This window comes from Lynx canadensis, chromosome F1, assembly GCF_007474595.2.
Source record: "Lynx canadensis isolate LIC74 chromosome F1, mLynCan4.pri.v2, whole genome shotgun sequence".
Taxonomy (NCBI): domain Eukaryota; kingdom Metazoa; phylum Chordata; class Mammalia; order Carnivora; family Felidae; genus Lynx; species Lynx canadensis.
In genome coordinates, this window is record NC_044319.2 from 8,578,175 (window position 1) to 8,600,915 (window position 22,741).

The following is a 22,741-nucleotide window of genomic DNA, read 5'->3' on the forward strand; positions in this document are numbered from 1 at the left end:
TGACTATCCAATAAGTACATCATCAGAGATTCATCATAGCACCAATGGGCAACCACTTCAGTGCCATGTCTCCTTTAGATCCCCCAGCCCATAAAGTCACACCATGCCTCTTATACCTTTATTCTAGGGCCTACCCAAAGGCCTTCTTATCTACTCTGTTGGTTGCTTGGGCTACCATAACAAGGTACCACAGACTAGCTGCCTTCAATGATAGAGATTTATTGTCTCACAGTTCTGGAGGTTGGATGTCTGACATCAAAGCATCAGCAGGCTTGGTTTCATGTGAGGCTTCTCTTTGGCTTATATATGGCCACTGATCGAGTTTTGGAATGATGGTGGGGTTTGGAACCAATGGCCAAGAAAGAATTCTTGAAGATGTCTTTGTTGCAAAAAAAGTGATTTTATTAAAGCACAGGAACAGGACCCATGGGCAGAAAGAGCTGCACTGGGGTTGTGAAGAGTGACTGATTATATACCTTCAGGTTGGGAGGGGGTTAAGGAAAGCAGAAGTCTCTAAGGAATTTTGGAAGCAAGGTTTCCAGGACCTTGAGGGACTAGCTGTTGTTAGGAAAACACTATTTATTGCTGGTTAGTAAAACCTCAGTCATGAGACCCTTCAGATGTATATCAGGGGACATATGCTTGGAGTATAATTGCCAACATATACTTGGGAGTTATAGGTAAAGGAGGTTTGCAAAGGAATTTTTATGTATTTAAGGAGACTCACAGGATTCTGGGGGGTTAGGATAATGTTAAGCCAAGGTTCCCTTTTTCCCCTAGCAAAGTGTCATTATTGAGGCAGCTGAGTCTCTAGAGAAAGGTCACTCTGCCTGTTTCAAGGACTTGTCAATGGTCTGTAGACAGTAAGGGAATTTAATTTTTCCTTTGCCTTTGTTTCCCACATTATGATGGCAATCCCCTTAACATCCTGATGAGGGTGTTATTAGGGCTCCAGGCAATGAAGTCTATAGGTTTCTTGAGATTAGGCTATGGATAAGATTGCATTTTTCTTGCAGTTTACTAAGATATCTGTAGACTGAAGGAGACTCCTGCCGTGCATGATTGATTTCTATCAGTCAACCATTTGTTTTCTTTCCTTTCCTTTGTTCTTGGGCAGCCAGGAGTGTCCAAGAAATATCACACATATCCCATCTGGAGGGGTGTGGTGCTGTTAGCCTGTACTTGGCCCTCAGCTTGCCTTATGCTCTCTCATCAGCCACTTTCTCCCTGTCTCCACAGGGTTTTCCCTCTGTGTATGTCTGTGTCCTCATTTCCACTTGACATAAGGACACCAATTATATTGGATTAGGGCTCACTCTTATGACCTGACTGAACCTTAACTACCTCTCCGAATACCTCTGGTCACATTCTGAGATATTGGGGGTTAGGACTCCAACATAGGAATTCAGGAGGCACATCATTTCAGCCTATAACATTTGCTGAACTCTTCAGTTTTGCACTGTACTTAGACCTAATCCTTCTGCCTTCCAGTCTGTCCCCCATTAGTGACTCTGCTTCCAGCCATTTACAATGTGCCTTCCAACATACCTACTCATTTGTAAAGATGACAGAGATGCCCACTTCCCATTTCTGGGTCTACTGTCATATGTCATGCTACCCTGGGGTACCGGCTAGTGCTGGTCTAGGTAACTTTCTATCATTCAAGAGGAGACAAACTAGAGTTTTATGTAAGTTTCTGAATCTTGCTTATATATACAAACTGCCTTGCAGATTCCTGGCCTTAACAGAAACTTGGTCTTTCCCTGAGGGACACTGCCTCCTTTGCCACTGTATACAGCAGAGATTGACCATTTGCCCATACATCACATATTTGTGCATTTGCTGTGGGCTAAGAGGAATGACAGAATTTCCCTACCTTTATTATCACTTCAAGACTTTTGAATCTCCTCTAATTCTTTCAACAGTTTCTCTCAACCCCCTCAACCAGTGAATGACTTCCAGGGCTTGTCTTTGTGCCATACACACCATGAAAACCTCCTGCTGCCTTTGTGCTGTGGTTGTGTCTGCATAGCTGAGAGCTGTGTCACGGTGGGGGCTGGGGGAAGTGTGCAGAAAGGAGGGGGAAGTGCTTGATGCAGGGAGGGGGGTGATGGAGAGTGTGAGGGGAGGAGTGATGGGGTGATGGGGGTTTGAGGGAAGGGGGTAATGGAGGGGAGTGCAGAGGGGGGTGATGGAGGCGTTGGGAGAGGAGGGCGATAGGGATGAAGGAGGGAAGGGGATGATGGAGATTTGGGGGATGGGGGTGATGGAGGAGAGTGTGTGTGTGGTGGGGGGAGGGTGCTCACAGTCCAGATCCCAAGCTTCCCAAACTCACCCAGTAGCAAACTGATCCTGCATCAGCAGCCTCTCCCGCTTTTCTTAGAGGCACTACCAATTCCTCACATCTTTCTTCAAATTCCAAATGTCACCCATAGCTGCCTCAAAAAAATTGTTATGCTTCCCAGTTCACAGGAAAAATTGAGATGTAAACATAACAGTTTCCACACTTTTAAAATACTTTCACTTTCTAGTCACACTGTTTCTTTCCATCTCATAAAAAGGGTTTTGCTTCACTTCCTGCCTAAATCACATCCCTTGTAGTTTGATTCTAATTCTGGTCTATCTGCTCTGGGACCTTCCTTAGCTATAATTCTCCCTCATGCATAGTTCAACATTTTCTATCCAATTGCTCAGAGAAGCCTCCCAAGCTTGCAAGCTAAACCAGGATCCTTTGTTTTCATCTTTCCTTGTTCCCTTTACTTTGCATTCACATTTGTCACTTTAGTTACCTATTTGATTGTAGGATTGTTTGTGCAATATTTTCTCACTTGCTAGAGTCTGAGTGCCATGCTGTTGTCTGTAAAGCTTCATTTTTTTTTTTTCAAGTTTGAAAAAGACTTCAGGGCTAAGTATAGTGAAGCTCTTGAGGAGACGGAAGAAAATAAGATAAGGAGGGATTCACCTTGGGTAGGAAGGTAGAACCGTCTTCCTCAGAAAAATGGGAGAAAAGAGGAGAGGAGAGATTTAAAGACAGACAAATTTAAGGGCACCTGGGTGGTTCACTCAGTTGAGTGTCTGACTATTGATTTTGGCTCAGGTCATGATCTCGTGGTTCATGAGATCAAGCCCTGCATCAGGCTCTGTGCTATTAGTGCAGGGCTTGCTTGGGCTTCTCTTTCTCTACCTCTCTCTGCTTCTCTCTCTCTCTCTCTCTCTCTCTCTCTCTCTCTCTCTCTCCCTCTCCCTCCCTCCCTCTCTGTCCCTCTCTCTCTGTTTCTCATAAATAAATAAACATTAAAAATAAATAAATAGAGACAAATTTGTACATGCGGGGATGGTAAGTTGATGGAGTTAATACTTGCTAAACTTCATTTTTTAATTGAAGTGAAAGCAATGAGAGCTATACTTCAGGCCAATTCAGTATCAGATTGACATTTATTGACCCACTGAAACCACTGGCATTTGTTTGCACTCCACCTTCTAACTTTTAAGGTTAAGAAATATTATATTCTGTCTTTGTCAAAAGCAGGTGGAAGGTATTCACAGAAATAAAACAAATAAAATAAAATGAAAACGTATGTCTACAATAAGATATGCACATTAATGTTCACAGCAGTTTTTTTTTTTTACAATGACCACAAACCAGAAACAACCCAAAGCTCTATAAACAAACTGTAGTATATTCATACAGTGGAAACAGCTCAGCACCTACAAAGAGAACTGATGATGCAGTAAATGAATGACTGTCAAAAACAGTTGTTGAGGAAAGAAGCCAGGCACAAGCAAGTACATACTGTGAGATTTTGTTTTATAAAGTTCTGGGACAGGCAAAACTAAAACATGATGCCAGAAATGACAATCCTAGTTTTCTTTGTCAGCATATGAGGTCATCTTGACTAGAAGCAATCATAAGGGCATTTAAGATACCACAATAATGCAAATGTTTTCTTCTGTATGTTAATTGAAGTGGTATGTATATTTATCAGAATTCACCAGATTTTATACCAAAAATCAGTGTGTGTAAATTATACCTCAGTAAAAGTAGGACTATACACTTTAGTTACCTTAAACTTCCATACTTTGCTTTCATTTTGAGAAACCTCATAGAAAAATTAGAACCAGCAGCACAGAAACCTAACATTTCTGTCACTGGAGTCCTGAAGGAGATGAAAAACAAGGTTAGGGCAAAAAAGTACTCAAAGAAATAATGGCTGAAAACTCCCCAAACATAGCATGCAGATCAAGGAGCTGAGAGAGCAGGATGCATTAACCAAATGAAATCAACACCAATATACATCATAACTAAACTTCTGGAAACTACAGACAACAATAACAAGAAAATTGAAAGCTGTCAGAGAAAAACGACTCTTTAACTGGAAGGGAAAAACAATTCAAATAGCCACAGGTTTCTCATCAGAAGCTGTGGAAGACAGAAGGAAAGGACATGAAATTTTTAAATGCTGAAAGAAAATAGTTGTCAACCCAGAATACCGTGCCCAGTATTATTTCCTTGGGAAGTAAAGGGGAAATAAAAGCATTCTCAGATGAAGGACAACTGAGAGAATTTGTCACTAGCTAACCTACTTGAATAGAATGGCCAAAGCAAGTTTTCTAAATTGAAAGGAAACACTAAAGGAAGGAAGCTTAAAAGATCAGAAAAGAAGAAAAACATAGTAAGTGAGTATATAGGCAAATACACTAGGTTTACCATATCTTCAGTTTTCTAAATTGTTTGATTGTTGAAGAAAAAAATATAACAAAGCACGATGTGGTTATAAATACATATAGAGGGCGCCTGGGTGGCTCAGTCGGTTAAGCGTCAGACTTCGGCTCAGGTCACGATCTCTCGGTATGTGAGTTCGAGCCCCGCATCGGGCTCTGTGCTGACTGCTCAGAGCCTGGAGCCTGTTTCAGATTCTGTGTCTCCCTCTCTCTCTGACCCTCCCCCGTTCATGCTCTGTCTCTCTCTGTCTCAAAAATAAACGTGAAAAAAATTTTTTTAAAAAATAAATATATATAGAATAATTGCTTAGGAAAGACTATAAAATGGAGATTAAAGGGACATGAAAGAACACAAGATTTTTATTGTCATTCAAACTGGTAAAATGATGACACACTAAGAGGCTGTGATAAGTTCTGTGTATGTAATGTAATTTTAACAGTAACTATGAAAGGCTATACAAAGCAATACCCTGAAAAACACTTAGAAAAATCAAAATAGATACATCAAATAAGCATATGAAAACATGCTAGCATCATTAGCCATCAGGAAGATGCAAATTAAAATGACAGTGAATTTTCATCACAAAATTTTCACCACAAAATTTGTGGCTATGGAAAATAGCCACAATGCAAAATAGTTTGGCCATTGCTTTCAAAGAAAAGTGGAGAGGGGTGGGGGGCGCTGGGTGGCTCAGTCAGCTAAGTGTCTGACTTCAGCCCAGGTCATGATCTCATGGTTTGTGGGTTCCAGCCCCGTATCAGGCTCTGTGCTGACAGCTCAGAGCCTGGAGCCTGCTTCAGATTCTGTGTCTCCATTTTTGTCTGCCCCTCCCCCCCCCAAATAAACATTCAAAAACATTTTTTTTTATTTATTTTTTTTTAAAATTTTTTTTAACGTTTATTTATTTTGGGGACAGAGAGAGACAGAGCATGAACAGGGGAGGGGCAGAGAGAGAGGGAGACACAGAATCGGAAGCAGGCTCCAGGCTCTGAGCCATCAGCCCAGAGCCCGACGCGGGGCTCGAACTCATGGACGGCGAGATCGTGACCTGAGCTGAAGTCGGACGCTTAACGGACTGCGCCACCCAGGTGCCCCAAAAACACTTTTTTTAAATGAGACACTGGGTGTTGTATGGAAACCAATTTGACAATAAATTTCATACTAACAAAAAAAGAAACACCAAAAGACCCAGCAATTGTGGTTGCAGACATTTATCCTAGAGAAATAAAAATATATGCATATTCATACAAAAATTTGCCCAGAAATGTTTTTTTTTTTCGCCCCAGAAATGTTTATAGCACGGCATCTTTATCCATAAGAGCCAAAACTGACAAATATGTTCTTCGACGGGTGAATGATTAAATAGTCTGATATGCTCATAGCAGTGTAATACTCAGCAATAAGAAGGAATGAACTATTGATATGTGCAACAACTTGAGTGAATCTCCAGTGATTTATGCTGAGCAAGTGAAAAACAAAGTCAATGTTAAAAGTTTGTGTATGGTATGACCCTATTTACATAATATCCTTAAAATATTCTTAAAATGATAAGATGTAGAATGGAAGAATAGATTAGTGGTTGCCAGGGGTTAAGAACAATTGAGTGTGACTATAAAAGACCATCATGAGGGACACTTGTAGTGATGAGGGTGCAGTGATGCAGTGATGTAGTGATGAGAATATAACTTCATTGTATTAATGCCAGTATCCTGGTTGTGATATTGCACTATAGTTTTGCAAAATGTTAACTTTTGGTGGAAATTGCATAAAGGGTACATGGTATTCCTCTGTATTACTTCTTACAACTGCATGTGAATCTACACTTCTTTTTGAAATTAAAAGTTTAATTAAGGAAAAGTGGGTATAAATCTAAGAAAATATATGTAGAAGATCTGTGTGGGGAAAGCTAAAAAACTCTGATGGAAGAAATAAAAAAAGAACTAAATAAATAAAGAGAAATTCCACATTCATGAACAGGAAGACTTAATATTGTTGAGATGTCAGTTCTTCCCAACTGGATCTGTAGATTCAGTGAATCCCAATCAAAATACCAGCAAGTTATATCATTGTTATCAGTAAATTGATTTTTTTTTTATTTTTTTAAGTTTTTTTTTTTTTAACATTTATTTATTTTTGAGACAGAGAGAGACACAGCATGAACGGGGGAGGGGCAGAGAGAGAGGGAGACACAGAATCGGAAGCAGGCTCCAGGCTCCGAGCCATCAGCCCAGAGTCCGACGCGGGTCTCGAACCCGCGGACCGCGAGATCGTGACCTGAGCTGAAGTCGGACGCTCAACCGACTGAGCCACCCAGGCGCCCCAGTAAATTGATTTTTAAACTTATACGGAGAGGTGAAAGATCCAGAGGGCCAACACGGTATTTTGAAAGAGGAGAACAGAGTTGAAGGTCTGACACCTTACCAAAAAGGCACAGTGATCAAGGCAGGGTGGTATTGGTGAAATAGACAAATAGATCAATGGAACAGAACAAGGATGCCGGAAATAGATCCACTAAAATATAGTCAACTGATCTTTGACAAAGAAGCAAAGGCAAGGCAATGGAACAAAGGTAGTGCTTAAAAAAATTTTTTTTTAGATTTGTTTCCTTTTTGAGAGACCTAGAGAGACAGAGCACAAGTTGGGGAGGGGCAGAGAGAGAAGGAGACACAGAATCCGAAGCAGGCTTCAGGCTCCGAGCTGTCAGCACAGAGCCTGATGTGGGGCTCAAACTCACAAACCGTGAGATCATGACCTGAGCCGAAGTTGGACACTGGACTGACTGAGCCACCCAGGTGCCCCAAGATAGTCCTTTAAACAAAAAAATAGCGCTAGAGCAACTAGATATCCACCTGCAAAAAAATAATAATAATAAATCTAGACACAGACCTTATACTATTCACAAAAATTAACTCAAAATGGATCATAGACCTTAAAAGCAAAATTCAAAATTATAAAAATTCCAGAAGATAACATAGGAGAAAACTTTTGGTCCAAAAGTTGACTTTTGGTATGGCAAGAACTTTTTAGATAACAACACCAAAGCCCCAATCCATTAAAGATATCATTGATAACCTGGGCATTATTAAAATTAAAGACTTATATTCTGTGAAAGACAATGTCAAGAGAATGAAAAGATAAGCTATAGCCTAGAAGGAAATATTTGCAGAAGGCACATCTGATAAAGGACTGTTATCCAAAATATACAAATAATTGTTGAAACTCAACAATAAGAAAACAACTTGATTAAAACCTGAGCCAAGGTTTAAAGGTTTATTAAAAGGTTTATTAAATCCAACGCTTATTAAAACCAGATCCCCCCTCCCCCACAAAGGAAGATATACAGATGGCAAATAAGCGCATGAAAAGATGTTCTACATCATATGTCATCAAAAAAATGCAAATTTAAACATTTTACCACCATACACCTGTTAGAACCGCCCAAATCCAGAACGGTGACAATACGAAATACCGTTGAGGATGAAGAGCAACAGAAAATCTCATTCACTGCTTGTGGAAATGCAAAACGGTACAGCCACTTTGGAAGACAGGTTGGTGATGTCTTATAAAACCAAACAAACATGCTCTGAACCCTACAATTGCACTCCTCAGTATATATTCAAAGGAATTGTAAACACAAAACTTGCACACAGATCAGCTTCATTCATAGTTGTCAAACCTTGGAACTTGTCCTTCACCTTAGTCAGCTCAGGCTTAGTCACTATAGACCGGATAGCTTGTAAACAACAGAAATTTATTTTCCACAGTTCTGGAGACTGGAAGTCCAAGATCAGGATGCCCGCATGGTTGGCGAAGAGCCCTCATCCAGCCCACAGACTGCGTACTTTTTGTATCTTCATGTGGCAGAGAGAGGGTTAGGGAGCTTTACTGAGGTATAATTGACAAATAGAAATTGCACATATTTAAGGTATACGGTTTTATCTTTTGATATGTGTATACACTGTGAAAATGAATATTACAGTCAATCTAATTGACGTATCTATCCCTTCACATAGTTACCATTATTTGTTGTGAGAACACTTAAAGTTATACTCTTGTAGCCAATTTCAGGTATACCGTACAATACCAGTAATTATAGTCACCAGGTTATACACTAGCTCTACAGAATTTATTCATAGTGTGTAACTGACACTTTGTACCTTTTGGCCAACATGTTTCCATTCCACCTCCACCTTCTACCCTCTAGTCCCTAGCCACTACAATTCCATTCTCTGCTTTTATGAACTGAAGATCCCACATATAAGTGAGGTCATGCAATATCTGTCTTTTTTTGTATCTGGCTTATTTCACATAATGTTCTCCATCTGTGTCATTGCAAATAGCAGGGTTTCCTTCTTTTTTAAGGCTGAATACTATCACACCTATTCTTTATCCATCTATCTGGCCCTTTGCCCATATTTTTTCTCTATTGAGTTGTAGGAATTTCTTATATATCTTGGATACTAACCCCTTATAAGATAGTTTGTAAATATTGTCTCCCAATTCATAGGTTCTGTGTTCATTTTGTTCATTATTTACCCTGCTATTCAGATGCTTTTTAGTTTGATATATTTCCACTTATTATTATTTTATTTTTGTTTTTGTTGCCTGAGCTTTTGATATCATACCTAGAAAATTATTGCCAAGGCCAGTGTCAAGGATCTTCTTTATGTTTTATTTTTATGGTTTCAGGTCTTAAATGCAAATCTCTAATCCATTTTGAGTTGATTTTTGTGTATGGTGTAATACAGGGGTCTAATTTCATTCTTTTGAATGCGACTATCTAGTTCCCCAAGCAACATTCATTGACTTGACTATCCTTTCCCCATTGCATATTCTAGGCACCCTCAAGCAATGCAAAGTGCTAAGAAATGAGTTATCAAACCGTGAAAAGACATGAAAGAAATTCAAATGCATATTACTAACTGTAGAAGTCAAACTGAAAAGCTTACATACTGTATGATTCAAATGATGCAACATTTTAGAACCAGCAAAACTATGGACACCATAAAGAGATCATTAGTTGATGGAGGTTAGAGAGAGTGAGATGAATAGTGGAATTTAGAGGATTTTCAGGGCAATGCAACTACTTTGCATGATACAACGTGGTGGATACATGTCATTATAAATTTGTCTAAACCCATAGAATGTAGAACACTAAGTGAACTCTAATATAAACTAGGGACTCTGGGTGATAATGATGTGTTAATGCACCTTCATCAACTGTAACAAATGTAGGACTCTGGTAGGGTTTGGTACTGGGAAAGGTTATGCATGTATGAGGACAGGAGGTATATAGGAAATCTCTGTACCTTCTGCTTAAGTTTATGTGAACTAGAAAATAAAGTCTATTTTTAAAAAGTTTAATTAAAAAATAAAATTACCAAAATGTAGTTGTGGACCATGTATAATTACTTTTCAACTCTGAATATATTAACTTTATTGACCAAATGAGGCAAAGTAGAAGTGCTTAAATATAAATATCATCAACAGGATACATGTATTTATCTCAATAGTACCATTATTATTTATCAAAATGAAGAGTTTCCAGTTTAAAAGGTACTGTTCAAAATTACTACCTTTTTACTCTATTTAACAATTGTTATTAAAATTCTGATTATTTACAAGATATTGTTAATCCAAAGAAATCAAATACCTCTTAATTTCATAGCATTGAAAATATAAGCTTGTTTGGTTAGCAATAACAGCTAAAGAATTCCAATAACTACCTCAAAATACAGGAAGATTCCATGGTGTTAAGGAATACTATATTCTGAGTTTGGTCTTTGGGAAATTAGTTTCAAATCTTGACTAGTAGTTTTTGAGGCTCTCCCAGGTGCTGTGCTCAAGTACTGGAGGATTCTACTCTAGCGATACATGTTTAGATGCTATATGTTCAACGTGGTATGTTGTAATGGAAGAATGGACGTGGTGCTATGAGATCCCAGGGCAGGAACAGGTGCAACAGGAGGTGAAGGGGATAATAACCAAGACAACTTCCAAGAGAAAGTGATACTTGGGCTGTGTCTTAAATGGAGGAAGTTATTCCAACCAGAATATACAGTGTCTGTAAAAGCATAGAGTGTAAAGCATCATGCTATTTATGGTCAAATTGATGCTGTTAAGTTGTAATATCCAGAAGATGGAAGGGTGGGATCTGAGGCTGAGAGGTAGAGAGGAGGCATGCCATGGAAGACCTTGTATGCCATTCAAGTCTTCAGATTCCAGATGCCAATGAAAAGATCATTGCAAACTTTTCATTAGGAGAGAGGCATATTTAAATATACCTTTGGGATGGTTCATTCTTATTTTGGTTCTGGATATTTTCATTTGGTATATTTCTGAGAAGTTACTGTTAAAAGCTGAAGTAGAGATTTTAATGGAAACTTCTGTGAAATACCTACCATATTATGCACCCAAAACTCAGTAAATGTTAGTTTGCTCTAACTTCCTACTGCAGCTGTAGACTTCACTGGAGGAAATTTTTATTTATCAATAAATACATATTTTCTTCATCTCATAGTTCCTCACAGAGACAATGAGCCATAGCCTGTGTTGTTTAGTTTTAAAGAGATTTAAGTGTTGAGGACAGGAATGGTCTACAATCTTTTCTTTATGCCTAGTGGCTAGCATATAGAATTGGTAAATTCCAATGATTAGCTAACTCATAGTTATTTTATTTGCACATTAACTCATATTTTATTTGCACATCTTCTACTTTTATTAATTATTTCATTTCTTGTGAGTCTGAAGAACTGTAAAAACAGAAAAATAAAATAAAATAAAATTTTAAAAATGGTTCTTCAAAGGGATCCTCTCCCCCTATCGTGAGGAAACATTATGGCCAACTCATCCTTCTCTTGATTTTTCACAGTGTTGTGTATCACAACAAAGACTATGTCAAGGAACCATTTCCCCCTTCCCTTGCCTAATTCCACAACATTTCATGTATTCTTACCATCTTATACAAGAGACAAGTGGTGTTGCTGAGCAGACAATTTGGAAAAAAAAAAAAAGCTTCTCTGGTTGGTCAGTAATCATTTTGAGTTCTGGGAGAGGGTGGGAAACTGTCCTTAGGGTCATCTTGATATTCTCATAGCCTTTGATTATTGCTATCTTTGCTGCTTTGCTGTTTTTACTTTCTAACTTTACAGCTTCTTAGGCTTTGAAGAGTCACAAAGTCCTTGTTTTGTGTCTGAAGAAATCTTTTTATGGTTTATGGAACTTACATAACAAAGTTTAAAAAGTGCAGATAAACTGTCATGATCTTGATTAAACATCTGCTTGAAAACCAACCCAGGAACTCTACCCCAGGCAAAGAGCCTATTTACTTTCCTGAAAGAGAAATATTGAAAAGGAATATTTGGGCTTCTTCTGCTGATTAAGAGCTAAAATTTTCATTAATGGCTTTAGCAGAAATTACAAAATGAGTATTTTCGTAAAGGATACAAATCAAAAGTGTAACATTTTGGTTGCTTTACAAAGTCCTCATAGATATGTGCAAAAGTTTCACAATATTTTTCTCTTTGTGAGCCTCCCATCAGGTTCAGTAGCAGATAGCTGTAGCTGACACTTATAGCTGAGAGAGTGTGCTCTAATCAGTAGAGGGAACATGGGTGTAATGGAAGTAATGCAGGTGTAGGACAGGACTTGGCTCAGGTCTTGTCACTCTGCAGCAGAGCCAGAATTGGGGAAGCCCCTTCCACTCAGTTCCATTGCCTGGGTGAGGAAATAATACTGATGTCTAAATGTCTTACTTTGTTTTGCTTTAATTGTGGGTGGAGTGGTAAAGAGATAGCCTTTAAATGGGACAAGTATCACTGTGAAAGGTGATTATGGTGGCTGAACACTATATGCCAATCTAATATTCTTTGTATGATGGATGCCATCTTTTTGTAAACTTTCTTAGAGAATGATCTGGACAGGGAACCTTGCAGTCATTTCATCCATTCTTTCAACATTTACTGATCATCTTTTACACGTGAGGCACTGGTTTGGGTGTTTGGGATCCAAAGATGAATACACCCCCCTGCAGGAGGAGTGGGTAGAGTAGGTTTCCTGGAATCGTTAATGTGTGACCTGAACTTTAATGGGCTGAGTTGAAATTGGCCAAAGGAAAAAGAGATGGAAATGGAATAGCACCATCAAAGTCATGGAAGTAAGAAACAGTACAGCATGTGAGCAACTATGAGCAGTGTATGAGGAACAGTCTTAACTTGTTTTCATTTTGAGTCATAGATTACTGGGATTACACAATAATAAAACCTGTACTGTTTCTGCTAAGTACAGGGAACACATAATTTTGTAACTCTAAAGGTTACAAGAGTAACCTCTAAGAATTCAAAGCAATAATAGGTACTGCTCAGGGCTAAAGTTTCTGGTAGTTATAGTCATAGAGGTATTTTTTTTATTTCTTGGGATTTAAGATATTGTTGCATCCTTTAGCTAGTTTCACATTATAGCTATTCAATAGCTCTTTGCCATCTTTTAAAGAAAAGAAAAACAATGAGAAAACAATTCTTCATGTTACTGTAAGGCACTGAAAATAAAGATGCATACATGCTAAAATACTCTGGATATATACATTATACACATAAATATATGTTATATATACATTATATATAACATTATATACATTATATATACAATATACATTATATATACATTATACACACATATATATAACATATATACATATCTGTTCATTTATTCATTAAACATAAGGCTGAGACACATTGCTAGAAATGTGCCATTCTTTCCTACACCCCTCCTGGCTGTAATGCACCCTTTTAAGTTTGAATTGTAGGTCTCAATATGACTGTGATACCACATTTCTCTTTCAGTTTTCTTTTTCCATCATGATGCTGGATTTTTTTTTTTTCTCTCTGTGTCCTACCTTTCTCTTGGAGTTAAGATCTTGCTGTCATAGATGCAGAATAGGTGAATATGGTGAGTTTGGGTATACATTTAACAATAAAGTAATTCATAATGTTCCACTTAAACCCATAAATATATTGAGGTGACCACACGACAATAAAACCACTATAGCATCTGCTAAGTGATATTGACAAGTGATGCAATCATCCCTTTCAGAGCTGAGCAGAGAATATGACCATAATAGAAGTACTCAAATCTAGGCTAGGGAAGAAAGTTTCCTGTTTCCTGAATTAAATGTAGTTTCAAATTAGGCTTTTTTGTATTTCTTTCTGCTCAGAAAAAAAAGAAGAAAACTTAAAAAAACTCCTTCTAAAAGCATTTTTAAATCATTTTTTACACTAAGAGAAAATTATAGTCTTGGAACCAATGTTTGGCTCTCTTCGAAAAAATGGAAAAAGTCCAGCGGCTGCTCACATGTGTTCCCCAAGTAGATGCTCAAATGTGGAAAATGAGCAAGTTACCTGGAGATAGCACATAATATTTGAATACCTGGAATTCTACATTTGTCAAGTATTAATACATACATATTTGAAAAACTGAGTCCTCCTCTCTTTTAAAGGGGTGACCATGCCTCAACCTTAGGTTGTAAGGCTGAACATAGCTCTCTGAAATACCTGTGTTCTCGTGAGTGGTTTCCCTTCCTCCCTTACCTCAGAGCTCCTTTAGGATCTAGGTGAATCCATGTGCTCACATGTATTGAAATCAATGGCAGTTGTAAACAAAACAGATATAAAAGAATATACGTTAGATTCAACATGTGAAGTCTTTTAAAAATGCCCATGCGGGGCGCCTGGGTGGCGCACTCGGTTAGGCGTCCGGCTTCAGCCAGGTCACGATCTCGCGGTCGGTGAGTTCGAGCCCCGCGTCGGGCTCTGGGGTGACGGCTCAGAGCCTGGAGCCTGGTTCCGATTCTGTGTCTCCCTCTCTCTCTGCCCCTCCCCCGTTCATGCTCTGTCTTTCTCTGTCCCAAAAATAAATAAACGTTGAAAAAAAAAATGCCCATGCATATGGAAATCAATGTTGAGTATTAGTGTTTTCATAACTTTTAGGATGTTGTTCTCAAATTTGATAATCAAGTGTATTTATTTTATTTTTAAACTTTTTTGAAGTAATCTCTGCACCCAATATGAGGCTTGAACTCATAGCCCCAAGATCAAGAGTTGCATGCTCTACTGACTGAGCTGGCTAGGCTCCCCCAAATTTACTTTGAAGATAGCTTTGAGCTATTTTGCATCAAGAAGTAATAATTATTTAGCCATTGTTAATGTCAATCATGTGTACATATACACATCTGAGGTGCAACTGAGGCCAGTCCCCGAGAGCAGTAGAAGTAGAATCTCAGCTCACATGAAAGTGTGCATTCATGCAGTCCTGATGCAGCTTGCTATGTAGACAAAACTATTTTCATACATATTTTTTGCTGTGTTATGTATAAATGAATGATGCTGAAAGCCAAATTTAAATAGAAATTAATATTTCAGGTAGATCAAGTCTTCTTCCTGAATCTCCCATTTCTGCTCATATTTTCACCATCCTTTTCGTCCACAGTGCTCCTGCACTGGAAACCTTGAGTTCTCTCCGTTCTTCCACTGGCCACCTCCATACCAAATTAGTCACAAAGTCCAGAAGCAAGCCTCTAATTTTGCTTTAACCCACTTGTACACTGAACTAGTTCAGTACTTTTTCTTTCAATCCTGGATCTCGACCAGTAGAAATGTTGGCTGCCCTGCTTTCTTTTTGACTGGCCCAAGGCACTTCCTATGTGTTGCCAATCAAATTCCTTAAACTTGTTTTGATAAGGTTATTCTTCTGTTCAAAACAAAACACAACAAACATACCATGTCTCCCTTTCTCTGCCTGACTTGTGGGGAAAAAAATTCCAAATTCTTTAGCCTGGAGTTCAAGATCTGCTGAATACACTGTGAATACTTTTATTAGTGTCAAGTTCCTGTTATTCCCAGCATGGAGTATATAGAAAGAATACACCAGATAGTTTTTGCTGGCTATTTTCCCCTTTTTAACTTTGACATAAGCCTCCAGCAACTGAGTTTTGTATATCATATATCAAAATCTAGCTCAAACATTGCATTTTCTGCAGACCGTCCCACATTCCTTCTTTAGGAAGTGAAAACATATATTTAATAATGTTTTTTTATTCATCCTACATTATTAACCACTTGCTATGTTCTGAATATAGAAACATGAATATGGTACCCCACTTCAAGGTACTTCCTTGAGGCCATTATTCAAGTAAACAGCTGTAACATTGTGTGATCTATTCTACAATACAATTCTACACAGGTACCAGTGAATTCCAATGGAGGTTGTTGTAAAGTCAGTGGACAAAAGTGAGGGTTAAGGAAAGTTCTATTGTAAATGAGTCTTGAGTGTCTTGAAAATAGTGGTAAGACATTTCAGTCAAAGGGAATAGTACTATAAAGACATGGAGACTTGAAACACACAGGAGTGTTTAAAAGCTAACAACAAATTTGGTTTAGCTTGAGAGTAGATATAAGGGACCATCTTATAAAATATTGGTTATGCCATGCTCAGAATTGTGCTTCACACATAGTGGGTATTTATTTGCAACAACATAGATGGAGCTGGAGTGTATTACGCTAAGCAAAATAAGTCAGAGAAAGACAAATACCATATGATTTCACACATATGTGGGATTAAAGAAACAGATGAATATATGGAGGCAAGAAGGAACAAAGAGAGAAGGAAACAAACTATATGAGATTCTTAACAATAGAGAACAAACTGAGGGCCGATGGAGGGAGGTGTGTGGGGATGGGCTAGATGGGTGATGGGTAATAAGGAGGGCACTTGTGATGAGCACTGGGTGTTGTATGTAAGTGATGAATCACTGAATTCTACTCCTGAAACCAGTATTGCACTATATGTTAACTAACTAGAATTTGAATAAAAAATTGAAAAAAAAGGAAAAAATAAACATAGTGGGCATTCAATAAGCATTTATTCAAAGAACAGATGAATGAATCATTTTATCCAGCACAGGTATATTAAACTTTTGTGCCTAAATATTTAATATTAACTAATTTACTAGTATTCACCTGGGCTCATTGAAAACAAACTATGTATTCACATTCTGTTTTCAGTACTCCATATGTGGTTGATCTTTAATGTTATTGTAACAATTAGAAACACCCAGTCTTGCCATTTGAGTGTGGATGGACTTCTATGGGGGTATTACACTAAGTGAAATAAGTCAAACAGAGGAATACAAATGCCATATGATTTCATGTTAGATCTGGAATTTTAACACAAAGCAGAAACAGACTCAGAGAAATACATACAGAGAACAAATTAGTGGTTGCCAGAGGAGAGAGGGGAGGCGGTATGGGCAAAATGGGTGAAGGGTAGTAGGAGGTAAAGACTTCCAGTTACACAGTAAATAAGTCATGGGGATGAAAAGTATTGCATTGGGAATAGAGTCAATGGTATTGTAATAGTGTTATAGGCTGACAATGATAGCTATGCTTGCCGTGAGCACACCATGATGTGTGGACTTGTTGAGTCGCTATGTTGTACTCCTGAAACTAATGTAACATTGTGTGTCAACTATACTTTAATAAACATATATATATATATATATATATGTCTTTAATATATATATATATATATTTAAATGCTCAAAAACATAAACTAAAAAAATAAACATTCTTACTAACGTGAGTGACAAAAGTTGCAAGTTCTTAGAGTTAACATATATAAACAAATGTTCACAAATATTTGTGTTTTTCTTTTTCTAGGGTCAGACATTGTTCAATGGTTAATAAAGAACCTAACTATAGAAGATCCAGGTAAATAAATCATTTTCCCATTGATAGAATTATTTGCTTTGTGGTTTTAAGAAATATGTTTTTCTCAGGGCTAATATGACAAGCAAGCCAATCTGAAAAATTATAATTACATCTAAACTATGCTTTTAGCATTTATACAAATTTTATGGCAATCAACATATATTTAACTAAAATGTATTTAGTGTATTTTAACAATTTTTCACATATTTAATGTTCCATTTCATAAAATTTGATTCAGATGATTGGCAATTGCAGAATGGGTAATCTGTATACATGTTCGTAATTGATTGTAGATATAATATATGTGATTATATTATATATGACTATGAAGTAATGAAATTGCCCTTCATAAAACACATAATGGTAAATTTCATTAGTTTATAATCTTTCCTTAACTTCATTTTTGCATGAGGTTGAAGACAATGTTATTTGTAATTTTGATTCTTTGATTATGCCTACATGATTTTTTAGTGCTCATTTAAGTCATGGAGCCATCTACTGTGGTGGACATTATGTCTGTTCTGGAGCACTGAGCTAATTTCCACAGTTTGGGAACAGTTTCTACCAGCTCACATTGTGCATTGCCTAGGACAAATTCTTCATATGGAAGGCATTTAATGGCTTTTTTAAAATGTCATGTAAGAGCTTTCACATGCAGTAAACAGTTTACATCCCTAAAGTGAAAAATAAGATGTATTTTGTTTAGAGAGGATGCTGAGAAATCAAACAAACAAAAAACTTACAAAAATTGGTATTACAGTGACTGAGAATGACTTGGTAGGGAAAGAGGGCAATACACCAACCACACAATAAACTGTCACCTCAATTAGAAAAGAGTTCAGCGTGGCTTTTGCTGCTGCCTCGGTTGGTTACCACCTTAGGATGGTTTAGAAATAACAGTACACTGAAATGCAAAGTTTGTATTTTTCCTTCTTTTGAGCTAACTTTATAAAGCCATGTTATCAGAAACTGTAGGTGTAATTTCATACATAAACGCCTGTGCACACCCCCTGCTCATCTGGCACGTGAGCTTTTAGAATGCCTATCCTAGTAGGTTAAAAAGGATTAAAACAAAGTTGAAGCACCTATGGCCAGCATCATATTGTTACTAAGTGAAAAGAGGAGATAGTTACTGGCATAGGGAGCCACAGTCTTATCGAGTTTACGTTTTAGCCTCATGTCAGTCTGACTTTACAAACTGTAGCACCAGACCAAAGCCCCATTTGGCACAGTCACTGAAAACCAAGAAACTACTGATTTACAAGAAATATTATTGCTCAAAGGGTGAAGTGGATTCAAGAATATTTCTTGTAAGCTAAGACCAAAAGTGCACTTTGGTAATAGTCTAAGAAGCAGGAAACAGGTACAGATATGATAAGCTAGTAGGAAATAATCATTGTTTATAATTTACACATGAGATATAATTTTAGCTATAATGTGTCTGAAAACTGATTTTATTTGGCTGCTCAACAGTTGAAGGAAATTATAAAGCTTCATTAGAAAGTATATGGAAAGATAAATTCAATCATATCCAGGAAGGAACATATATGTTCTTTAGTTATATTTATGACTGGCCAAAAAAACATTTTTGATTGGTTGATTGGTTTGAATGAACTAGTTTAACCTCTGCAGAGTAAAAGGCTAGATTTTAAGAAGAGTGAGAAGCATTGATGACTGCTCTGAAGATATAACAGATGTGCACACAGAAATGAATCAATCTGGCAGCATGATTCTGATTAAATATGGTCAAGAACATAACTGACATCATGAAACTCACTCTGATGGATGCAGATATGAAATTAATCGTAGTATTTTGGAATTGCTCATAAAGAGAGACTAAATAATTGTTATAATAAAAGGTCTAATTTTAACCGTACAGATTTTCTGAAAATTTCAAAAGAAGACAGGAACTTCTGTCAGGCTTCTATCTCGTTGTGAAGTGGTTGTTTGGAGACCTCTAGGATTGTTGGAAGTTCTAGATGTCAATCATTTTTGAAAGGATTTTATGGCAAGTTGGAAGAAGACACCAGTTCCTGGAGAAAGGAGCAGGTTCTGATGCCCATCTGGGGACAAGGGGCGAGAGTTGCACTGTCAGGAAGCTGTTGCAATCTAATCCAATAGATTAGTTTAATAGCATATTAGACTTTGGAGTCATGTGTTTGGCACCCTTTCCTAATTTTTAATACTGGATGCGGGTTTCTGTTTGTGTGATTTGTTGTTGTTGTTGATGAGTTAATAGTTACAAAGTTAGCTTATGTTTTTGTGGTGTGAAGAGTTAATAATTTTATTAATACCTTTCAACTCTATTGCTGAGAACATAGAATATGTATGAAAACACAAAGCCCAGAACAAATTGCATTAGTCTCAGAGTTAGAGTCTAGCTGATAAAATAAAGTGGTACTTTGGTTTCATAGAGAGGAAATTGATGCACATCAACTGTTGGATGGGGGCAGGAGAGTAAGAGGAGGAATTTAGCCCTTGGTGGATCTCTGTCTATATCGGCACCTACTGGGAGGCATAATGTCCACCACCAATGTCTTCAGTTGGTGGTCCACTCCATTGCTTCTGTGTGATTTCATGTTCACATTGACAGGACCTCTTCCTGGCTGTCTATAATCTTTGCTTCTACCAAGCTTAGATTGGGGGCACACCAAGTGATGCTGCTTCACACTGGGAAAGTACGCTGTGCTTCCCAAGACCCTATGGTACTTTTCTATTTTACTTTTGGTGGTACAACAATATTCTGCTTCTCTCCTACCATCCTGAGGTATGGGGTTCTTTAAGGATGTCCAAACCCTTTATGCCTGGACACACACACAGTCCTTGCAGTATGCTCCTTCTGGATTACTAGGTCTCTATTTGGGAAACAAGTATGTAATACCTTTTGCTTGTTTTTCTCATTGCTTGAAACAGTATTCTATCATATCAAATAGCTTTTGCTGTGTAAACTCAATGGCTTAAAATAAACAACCATTTTATTTAGTTTATAATTCTGTGGATTGGCTGGTCACATTTTCTGGGGGTTTGTTTGGCTGATATCTGGTGGGCTTTCTCCTTCTGGATTGTAGCCAGGTGGTTGGGTGGATGATCTAGGATTTTTTGGTGTATTCGATAACTGGGTAGGTTGTCAGCTAGGTGAATCTCATTCTCTCATCCTTTGGCCGGCTGGCACTGGTGTCTTACTATAGTGGCTTGTACTTAAGTCACATTTTCTATAGTTTCATCTGCCAAGGCAAGTACCATGGCCAAGTCCAGAACCAGTGTAGGGAAGGACTATCCAACAGCATGGATACAGAGGTATGTGAACAAATTTGGGCCATTACTGCAAAAGTCTTCCACATCTGTATTTCTTCTGCTTTTCAGATCTGCCTTTCTGTGATATGTATTATTATATTTTGGCTTCTGTTTGCAAAATTTATCCTCCAGAACCTATTCATCATTTGTTAGTAAATATGCTTTGCGTCTAGTATCAATCATGTCATTAATTATGGATGATATTTTGAGAAAATTTATCAAAAGACTAAGCTTCAATGAAGTTTACATCCTTCACAAAATGACTGGCAGATATTAATAACTTCTTGACATCACTCTGCTCATTTGTAATCTTTGCTGCCTCTCACTGGAAGAATCACCCTTGCCAAGCTCTTGAAGTGATGCTGACCAAGGTGAGGAGTACTTTAAGATCCTCAGTCCAATGAGTAGCCAAAATCTGAAATGAGCCTCACTATGATTACTAGATACTAAAGAATATTAAGTACATTCTCTGTGTTCCCTTAATAGTACCCTGCTTGCTTCACTTTTCTCTTTCTCTCCATCCACCCATGCTTCTTCAGATCTCAGTATTCCTTGAGACACTACCTGACATTAAAAATGAGTCATAGGCTCTGAAGACATACTTGAGCTCAAGTCTTGATTCAAGTACTTACTGGCTGTAGGCATGGGCAAGGTAGTTAATCTCTCTCTCTTTTTATTCTTCTTCAGCAAAATGCTTTTAGTACGGTGTTTTGTGAAGCTTAAATGAGTCAACATTCTAGTGTGCCAAAATCTTGATTTTATTTTTAAATAGGCCAGATTCCTTTAAAACTCTGAACATTTGCAGGCATATTTAGCTAACTTGGATTCTTTAAAATGCATGCAATTTTTATACTAGCCTTCAAACACAACCTATTCATTCTATGAAGACTCTCTCTATAATGCAGCTCCCAATTGAATTATTTACACTTGCTGCTACTCAATTTATTGATTAATTTTATCTTTTATTTTTTATTTTACATGTTAGCCTTATTGCTTTAGTCAAATCTAAAAAAAAATCTTAATAGAAGAAGACATACATCCTCTCCAGTCATCGACTGAAGTGTCAAGATCAGTCAGTTATCAATAATCGCTTGATTTTTACTAATGGGAATCCACTGAAGTGACATTAAGTTTTTGATAACCAATGATTCAGTTTGTGTTCCCCTAAATAGATGAGGAAAAGTGAAGAGAAAGAAATTTCAAATGAATTTTTCTTTATCTAAACCAAACCCAATTTGAAAGAAGTGGTTTAAAATGCAGATAGAAGAATGAGATTAAGAACAAATAGAGATTTATCCAGGATAAAAACTGAATGTTGAATAGTTGTAAAATTTCTTCTTCTAAAGGTATTATCTATTGTAAAAATATCTGGAAAATTGAGATTCAGGTAAGTCAACCAGATATTTTGCTTATGCATCATTCAACTGGATCAAATATCTTGTTCACTGAATTAATTAAATCAACCCATTATGCTCACCATTAGAGTCCGTCATCTACCTCCCAATTCTCTACAAGTCGTCTAGACAAAATGATCCAAATTCTGTTAATGAATATAATAAAACTGTGTTACAAGTAGCCTTCATATCCTGTGGATTTGGTTGGCCTTCCAGAGAAATCAGCTCGAGGAACATGAGGGTATATCAGAATTGAGAACGTGTAGAATGTCTCTGTTATCCTTGATAATATTTTGTACTTGCAAAGCATTTCATGCTATTCTAAATAATTTAAAACAGATTGTTTTACTTTAATACTACAACAATAGTATGAAGTAGCCATGCAGACATAAGACATATTCATTTTACAATTGGAAAGTCAACTGAGAAAAACGTGAATGTCCGAAATCACACAAAAACCTGTTCAAAGAAACAGAACTTTGATCTCCAAATCTCTACCCTGTGTGTCTTCTCCTTTTGGCACAATTATTTCAGGCTTAGATTCTGCTTTTCCTCACATGGTTAGCAAC

At 37.4% G+C, this 22,741-nt stretch overlaps 1 protein-coding gene across 1 annotated transcript in view; it reads left to right on the plus strand.

Moving 5' to 3' along the window:
- The window catches only part of RGS7 (regulator of G protein signaling 7), a 521,139-nt gene that overhangs the window by 326,721 nt on the left and 171,677 nt on the right, over window positions 1-22,741 (plus strand). The window contains exon 4 of the mRNA XM_030302853.1: window positions 17,434-17,484. Coding sequence (XP_030158713.1) covers window positions 17,434-17,484 — 51 coding nt within the window. The remainder of the gene's footprint in view (window positions 1-17,433; window positions 17,485-22,741) is intronic.